This window comes from Octodon degus, unplaced genomic scaffold, assembly GCF_000260255.1.
Source record: "Octodon degus isolate 3935 unplaced genomic scaffold, OctDeg1.0 scaffold00011, whole genome shotgun sequence".
Taxonomy (NCBI): Eukaryota; Metazoa; Chordata; class Mammalia; order Rodentia; family Octodontidae; genus Octodon; species Octodon degus.
In genome coordinates, this window is record NW_004524587.1 from 16,102,462 (window position 1) to 16,111,093 (window position 8,632).

Here is an 8,632-nt window from a genome sequence, read left to right on the forward strand (position 1 = left end):
TGGAGGGTTCCATGACATGAGGGGTGGTTGTGTGCCCCTTGTGGGTGAGGTTGGACCCTCAATATGCAACAACTCAGGGATCAATCAGTGGCTATCCCTCTTTCAAGTCTTGTCGAGTGCCAGGTACATTCTGTTGGCCGCCAGGGGCAATCCCTCCCCCTCGGATCTCTACCTTGGCAGAGAGGGTGAAAAGAGACTGGGCTCTTTAAGAGCCTCCCCGCAGGGGCGGGCGGGGCCTGCGGCGGGCCGGACTCGCGAGGGAAGGAAACGCGCCATGCTGCTGGGCTCGCTGCGGCGCTGGGCCTCCCGCATGCTGCGCCGCGCGGGGCCGGGGAGTCCCGGGAGCTCCGCCAGCCCCGCTCCGGGCGCGGGACTGCAGCCCCGCGCCTGGCCTCCAGGTAACTCGCTCTTTTGTTTCACGTCGTCACCGTCGCGGCCGCGGTGCCGGTCCCCGACCCCGGATCCCGGCGGGCTGCACCGCCAGATCCGGAGCTCCGCCTACGCGGCGCGGGACTTCCCCGGATGGTAGTGAGTGGGTGGGGTTAGGGACCCGGGCCACTGGCCCTAGTCGGCGGAAAGGGACTCCGGAGAGGGGTAGGAACCACACGATGGGCGGGGGCTGCTGTGGGCTTTCCGCCCGCCCCCTTTCTTGGCCTCGGGTCTTTTTTTTTTTTTTTACTTGTGTGTGTGTGTGTGTGTGTGTGTGTGTGTGTGTGTGTCCAGCTCAGCCCACCAGGGGGCGGGGCTGGCTGGCATGTGGTGCTGGGGGATTGAACCGCGGTCCCTGTGCTTTGCTAAGCTTGTTCTAAGTAGGTGCTTTAGACCACTGAGCCATCTCACCAGCCCTGGCCGCGGGTCTTAAGGGGACTCGGAGTGGCGTTGAAGCAGCCTCCGAGGTCGCGGGTCCCAGGTACCAGTGTGCGGTGTTGCAAAGTGAGCCTCTTGGCGGCCTTTGGCCCTTGACTGGCAGCGAGCATCCCCGCTCCCCAAAGAAATGGTCCGGCCGTGGCATTCCCTGGAGTCTCAGAATCACCTGTGAGTTGGGTGGGCTGTGCTGTCTATCCTGGCCGGCGCTACAGCCTGGGACCCCCTCCCCAGATGTAAGCCTTTCTCCCGCTTTTGCGGGGAGGGCGGGCTGAGTGCCGGCTGCTGGGCATGTGCACTGAGAAGATCCAATGCATGGAATAAAACAAAAGTGTAATACACCAAGTGGAAAAGCCTGAGACATTGCCATGCCAGATGGACACACGACCCAGTTCCATGCTGTCACACATAGGTGGATGGGGTGCACTATCTCTACCTACCCACGGAGGGTCCCAAGAGTGGAAAGCACTTTTAGGTACTGTTTATGGTCTTTTAGCAGAGTAGCAGGGCAAGGAGTGAGTTGTTTAAAACTGAGTCTAAAAGTTCATTTCTTTTTTTTGTAGATAAAAATAGAGAAAATGAAAAAGAGAAAAAATCAGTGGTAAGTTCCTCTATGTACACTCTCCAGTGTAGGGTGATTTGTAGTTTTTGAGGAGGGGAACGAGGGAATATGTGCACAGAGAAAGATACATAAATACAAGAGACTCTTCAGGGATAAGGATAGTGTCTGCTGGGTGCTGTGACACACTGAATGTAATCCCAGCAGCTTGAGAGGCTGAGGTAGGAAGAGCACACATTCAAGCCAAGGCAGTTCACTAAGATCTTACCTCAGAAATCAGCAAAGGGTTGGGAGTGTAGCTCCGTGTGAAGACGCTGGGCTCAATACCCTTTACCACCAAAAATTAAAAAAAGAAATCTCACCCTCATCCCAGGGCCTCAGGCCCCTCCACCCCATGGAGCCACCTCTGTTGTTAGGTTCTTGTTTGTCCTTTCCCAGAATCTACACAAGTTTAGGAACATTCATGTGTTCCTATTCTTCAGGTAGATTTGGGTTTCTAAAGCTTCAAGAGTAAAAGGATTGAAAAGTGCTCATCTTGTGTAGGGCAGGTTGGTGTAGAGCAGCCGAGATGTGAGGGTAGTATGCTGGCCCCTGCTTCCTCTTGTCCAGTGCTCAGACTGGTGGGTGGGGAATGGGGTCAGAGAACATGAGAGTCCACAGATGGGAATTTAGTCATGGAGATGATTTGTGGAGCTGGCTCTGAGGCAGGGCTGTGATTCAGGTGAAGTTGGAAAGCAAAGGAAGTTCATGTTGGACATGCCCATGAGAATGTCCCCTGAGTGTTTAAACTGGCTGGGCTTGGGGACAATATTTTGGTCACCATCAATCCAAGGCTAAAGGTCTGAAGGAGTGGAACGTCTGTAACTCCTGAAGGAGTGCCTTGGTTGGGGTGGCACCCTTGGCCAGGCTTTCAGAAGGAGAAGGTGTGGGTAGGCTCCTGGCATGCTCAGGGTAATGAAGAGGGCCTGGGAGGGAGTGACTTCATAGGGAGAAGTTGAAATGCTTGAGATTGGTGGAAGTTTGATGACAGTAGAGGAGGGGATTAAGGTATGGCAGGCAGCACTCTAGAAAGGGAGGGAGATTGAAAGTTGGGTTGGAGGGCCGGTGAGATAGTTCAATGGTCTAAGACTAGGCACATGCTTAGGCAAGTCAGGGACTGGGGTTCGATCCCCAGGCAGCATATACCATGCTAGCCTCACCTTCAAGTCTGGGTGTGGTGGTGCAGAATCCCAATGCTGGGGAGACTGAAAACAGGAGTATTCCTACAAGTCTGAGCTGCATAGTGAGACCCTATATCAAATATATAAAAATTTTTTTTAAAAAAGGTGGATTGGATAGGAGTTAATGCTTTGTTGTAGTATTAAGTATGGAGCTAACATTGATACAGCCTTGTGTTATGGGTGCTTTATAGGTGTGGTCTGACTTCCCCAACCCCCACAGTAGGAAGTCAGTAGGAGGTAGTGTGGACGATGCCCCTAACCATATTCAATTCATGGGAGGTCCTGGGAATCAGCTCCTGTCATTAGGGAGGAAGATGGTAGTAAAGAGGACAATGGTACATGTAGAGCAGCGGTAAATTAGGAGACTGAGGAGGAGGTCTGAGCCCTTAGGGGAGCCCTGAAAAAACCTTGATGTTTCCTGAAAAGTAGTGGAGAGTTGGCATCAGGATAGTTGGAACAAAAGAACTATGGATATAGGTGCAGGTCACAGGAGGAAAAGAACCTGCAGGCTTGGGCTTGTGGCCAGCATCAAGGTGGGCAGCTAGGTTTGGGAGTGTGTGAAGGTACTGAGGATAGATTCCCAACATGGAGGACCACTTAAGGACTTTACTCTCTGCCTTTGTTTTCTGCTGCTAAATAGAATACTATAGATTAAGGTAATCTGTAATGGACAGAAATTTATTTGGCTTGTGTTCTGGAAGCTGGGAAGTCCAACATTCAAGGGACTGCATCTGGTGAGAACTTTTCTTACTGCATACACTTCTCATGGTGGAAAACAGGAGGCGTGAAAATGCAAACAAGGGGGAAAATAAAAGAGAGGGAACCCGAGCTCATCCTTTTATCAGGAACCCACTATACAATAAGGGAATGAATCCATTCTTGGATTTTTTTGTTTTTGTTTTTGTTTTTTTGGCGGAACCGGAGGATTGAACTGAGGCCCTTGCGCTTGCCAGGGAAGCGCTTATTCCACTGAGCCATCTCTCCGGCCCAATGAATCCATTCTTGACGTCAGAGCCCTTATGACCTAATCACCCCTTGAGCGTCTTCAGCAGTGTTGCACTGGGGATTAAGTTTTCAGCACATTGAAACCATGGCTCCTCCTTGCAAATATGATTTGGTTGGCCTGTCAGAGAAAGATGGTGGTAGACCATGATGAAGGAACCTAGAAGTCGAGAGTGGGGATGGTGAGGCCAGCAGGAGGAGTAGAACTCATAGCTAATGGCTGGGTGATGGGCACAGATTTTGCAGGTGACAGGAAGCAGGGCCCAGAGGAGTTGCTGGTTGATAGGTGTTGCTGAGGGTGAGGAGAGATGTCTGGGGTGTTGAAGATGTTTGGCCTGCACGCAGCAGCGCTTCCATTACACAAAACTGTTACAGTAACTAAAAATTTGAGTACCGCATCACAATTCATAGAAAAACGCTTGGATGGTAGGGATTTGCTAAGTCATACCATAGCATACCGTTCACCTTTTGAGCTAGAATGTTGCCAACAAATCGCATGTGTTCACAGGTGGAGCTTTTAGAAAGTGATGGGAACACTATACTCATTGGTGGATTAATCTGCTGATGAAAGCGTAGCTACATGTGCCGTTAGGAGGTGGGGCATGGTTGGAAGAGCTCAGTGGGGATAGAGCTGGAAAGGGTCTGTCTCCCTCCTGTCCCTTCCCTCTCTGCTTCCTGGCTGCTGTGTGGGGGCCCCTTTTCTTTACCATGCCCCTTGGCTGTTTTGTTTCTTCCTTGAAGCCAACAGACTGATGGCTGGTAGTGAACCACAGTAGGCCTCTTCCTTTAAGTTGTGAGAGCTGGGTGTGTTGTTCCAGTGGCAAGGAGCGTGCCTAAGATAGTCTTAAGTGATGGAATATGTGTCACTAAAGTTTATGTTTTTCTTTTGAAAAATATAAATTTATGATCTAGGAAATGATGTTTTACTATATCAAAGGAGAATAAAAGAAATAAACTACCCCAAACCAAGAACAATAAAAATATATGAAATATCCAAATAAAAAAATACATAAACTGTCCTTACGAAAAGAGCAAGAAAGACATTTATAAACTAATAATGATAGAGAAGTTCAGTGTCCAGTTAAAAGAATGTATAGGTAAGAATGAGTGTATATGAATGGGTTGGGCGGGGTTAAAAATGGGTAGTCCTTCCTTAGTACTTTGAATTTAAATGTCATCCAATGAACTGAATTCCTTTTATGAAAATCAGCTTTATTCCAATTTGCATACCATAAGACACCCATTTTACTGTACAGTTCAATAGTTTTTAATAACTGCACAGAATTGTGCAGTGTTAGTACAATCAAATTTAGAATTTCTATCACTTCAGAAAAATCTCATGGCCATTTACAGTTACTCTTTTGTACAGGGTGACTTAATTTATTTCCTGCCTTTTTGCCTTTTTAGGACATTTTGAAGAAAATAGGATCCCGTGGTTTGATCTTTTCTGGGTACTGTTCACTTTGACTTTGAAATATATCCACATTATGTATCAGTACTTCATTCCTGCATTAGTTTTTTTTTTTTTTTTTTTTTTCTTTTTGTCACTGGGACAAAATACCCAATACAGTATAAGAGAGAGATGTATTTTGGCTTACAGTTTCAGAGAGTTCAGTCCATGATTGAAAGCAGATATGGTATGGCATGGTATGTTTACCCCATGACAGCCATGAAGCAGAAAGAGAGAGAGAGAGAGAGAGAGAGAGAGAGAGAGAGAGAGAGAGAGAACGAACAAGCAAGAGAGCGCATACATGAGAGAGGGAAAGAGAGACAGGTGCATAAGGACAGAGGAGATGAGACAGAGAGGAGAGAAGCAGAGACAGAAGGGAGGAATCTGGGGCAATAATGCTTTCCTAGGCCAGGCCCCTAAGTGAGCCACCTCCAGTGAGACCCCACGTTTTTTCAGTAATGAACTCATGAGTGGATTAATCCACTGATGAGTATTGCACTATCCTGATCCAATCACCTTCCAAAAACTCCACCTTTGAACTCGTGAGACTTTGGGAATGTTTTAGATCTGCTCCATACCAGCTTCCTATTGTATGGCTATAGCATACTTTACCTATTTACCAATTATTGGAGTTCTGGCCAAGTTTTCTTTTTTACTGGGGATTTCTCAAGATCTTTATTTTTTATTTTTATTTTTTCCAGAACTGGGGATTGAATTTAGGCCCTTGCACTTGCCAGGAAAGCGCTTATCCTACTGAGCCATCTCCTCGGCCTCAAGATCTTTAAAAGGGATTTTTTCTTTTTTTTTTTTTTTCACTTTTCCATTGGGGACTTTGAAAACCAGACCTGTCACATGTTTGCCTTTGGTCCTGAGCAAACATCCGAGTGGCAGCTCTCTGGGTTTATGAGTGACTTTTTATTTTGTTTTTATACTTCTGTATGTTCTATAGTGACAGTGGTTAACTACCATTTTCAGAATAGATTGTTATTTCAGAATGAAGGTAAGACCAGGAGTGTAAAAGGTTGAAGGCCATGGGTTTGGTTCCCAGCACCAATTTAAAAAAAGGGGTGGATGACTCATCAATGTCAATTATAATTGTGGGAAATTAGATTTGGAGCTTCATAGAAGAATACAGTAGAAGTAAACTTGGGCATATCCACAGAAATGTGCACCATCCAGCTGCATACTACCAGTGTGGTGAACATCCTATTTTCTTTCTTTTTTTAAAAAAAGTATTTGGTACAGGGTCTACAGGATCTCATGACACAGATCAGACTTGTAGTGATTCTTCCTGTTTTTCAGCCTGCCAAACTCTGGGATTACAGGCATGCACCGCCACACCCAGACTCAGTCACACGCTCCATGGCCCCAGGGGGCGGGGCTGGCTCTGCCCCTGTGTCTGCTTAAGCAGGTGCTTTAATCCACTGAGCTATCTGACTGCCCCTAAACATCCTGTTTTCTTACAATTTCCTATTATTTATCTTCTGCCCTTGTTTGTTGTATATAGGACTGTGTATTGAGTACTCGGTGCTTGACACATAGTAGGCCTTTAGTAAGCAGTTGAAAGATGCAAAGATAAGAAATAGACATGGGCGAAATATGCTAGAATGTAATAGTGTTTGTCTCTTTGTATTGAGATGATAGGTGACATTTTCTACTTCATGGTTTTATTTCCTTTAATGGGCATGAATCCTCTTCTAATATTTTTGGATAATACTTTAAAGCAGAATCAAACAAAAGCCTTCCTTTTCTTGTCTTTTGTCTCTTCTGTGTTCCTGTTCCTCGTACCTTGCTTGCTCCATTTGGCTGACCTTCTTCGAGATCATTTACCAACTCTTCAGGGCTTCCCAGTGTGAATAGGGATAAGTGTTTTGGAAGAAAATATCATCTGAACAAGATATAGTTATAGTAGTGCACAGGAAAGAAATAGTCTGTGTAGAGTGAGGTCAAGGTTGAGCTTTTTTTTTTTTAAATATCCAAGAAGAGGAAAAGCAATTTTCTTTAGAAAACAGCAATGAAATATTAAGTCCAGTAGTCTTGGGCCTTCTTTGTGCCATATTACACACTTCCTCAGGTTCATTTTGTAATTTGGGGTTCTAAAGCAATGAGCTGGCAGGGACCTGGGACTTAAAGTAGCCTGGCATCTATTGGAAGTGTGATTTTTCAGTCCCCCTGGGTACTCAGCAGGGTCAGTGTAGGAGAATTTCACTGCCAGTGACAGAGTTCCACTTGCTGGCTTCTGCTTGTGTGTAGTGAGTGTAGTGAGTGTGGTGAGGCAAGATGGCTATTCATGAGAGTAGGCTCCCTGGGAGTTGAGAGAAGGGGCTGTAGATTTGAGCCACGCCTAGATGTGAGTTCATCTTGCGTCTCTGCCTCATCTGGTACTTTGGACAAGTTGCCCAAGTGGTTCCATGTCCTTGGGTGCTTCTAGCTGGGGTTTACATAAAGTACTAGGCCACCCTGCAGCAGGGTGCATCCTGTTGTCACTCTGTGCACCCCAGTTTGTCTTCTTACATTTGCAGAACTGCTTACTCCCTTGTGCTCTGCTGCAGCCAAAACCCTTCGTTTTACGTTACTAGCTGGTCTGGCTGAGAAGAGCCATGCCAGAATTGCGGGGCAGCAGGTCAGGGGCTCCACCTCAGATTCTGAGCTGCCTGGTGCTACCTCATGTTTCACAAGTCCTCTGTGCCTGGGAGTATGGCTGGGGCTGGGCTTGGGGCTCAGTGATAGAGTGCTTCTCTAGTGAGTGTGAGGCTCTAGATTTGAGTCCCAGGACAGCAAAGCAAAAGCAGCTCCTCTGGTGCTTGTGAGATGTCCAGAACTGCATATTGTGAAACTCTTCTGTAGTCCTGAGGCATGCTGCCTGCCTTGCCTGCACTTGAAATCACCTGAGGGGCTTTAAAAGTTAGTGAGAGCCTGCTGTGGTGGTACATGGCTGCAATCCTAGCATTTTGGGAGACTGAGTTAGGAGGATCCTAAGTTTGAGGCCAGTCTGGGCAATTTAGTGACTTAGTGAGACCCTGTCTCAAAATAAATAAAACATTTAATTAAAAGGGCCAGGGATGTAGCTCAGTATGAAGGTATTGAGGCCCTCAGCATCGAAAAAACAAACACACCCACACCCACACAAATTATGGCCAGAGTCTTGCCTTTGGTGATTGTGGTATGATTGGTTTGGGTTGTGGTTTTCTTGCAGAGATTATTAAAGAGCCCTGGGTGGTTCTAACCCATGGCCAGGGCTTGTACTACTCCCTCAGCCATTCTCTTTCCCTGTAATGTTAGTTGGAGGAGGTCCCCGGTCTTTAGAATAAATAGATCCCAGGTGACTGACTGCACCCACCCGCTTGCTCCACAGCGCCCCTTCCCAGGTGCAGTTATCATGAGCAGGGTGTGGGTTCAGGTGTCCTCCCTTCATGCCCTTCTACAAGCCTTCTGGTAACCTTAGATGTCATGCTGGTGATGACATATGCTACCCTTCTTAAGACCTGGCCTCTGACAGGTTTTAAGCTTGTTTTTTCTTTCTTCTAAAACTCTTCT

The 8,632-nt window shown here is 46.9% G+C and overlaps 1 protein-coding gene across 3 annotated transcripts in view; it reads left to right on the forward strand.

Annotated features, from left to right (window-relative positions):
• The first annotated feature begins 258 nt into the window (after nt 1–258).
• Nucleotides 259–8,632, forward strand: part of Tk2 (thymidine kinase 2, mitochondrial) — a 35,763-nt gene continuing 27,389 nt past the window's right edge. Inside the window, exons 1-2 of one of the 3 annotated variants that reach the window (XM_004625916.2) lie at nt 275–398; nt 1,428–1,465. In XM_004625916.2, coding sequence (XP_004625973.1) covers nt 275–398; nt 1,428–1,465 — 162 coding nt within the window. Of the gene's footprint in view, nt 399–1,017; nt 1,036–1,427; nt 1,466–8,632 lie in introns of those variants that run through there. The other 2 variants (XM_023709396.1, XM_023709397.1) reach the window with 2 other exon arrangements.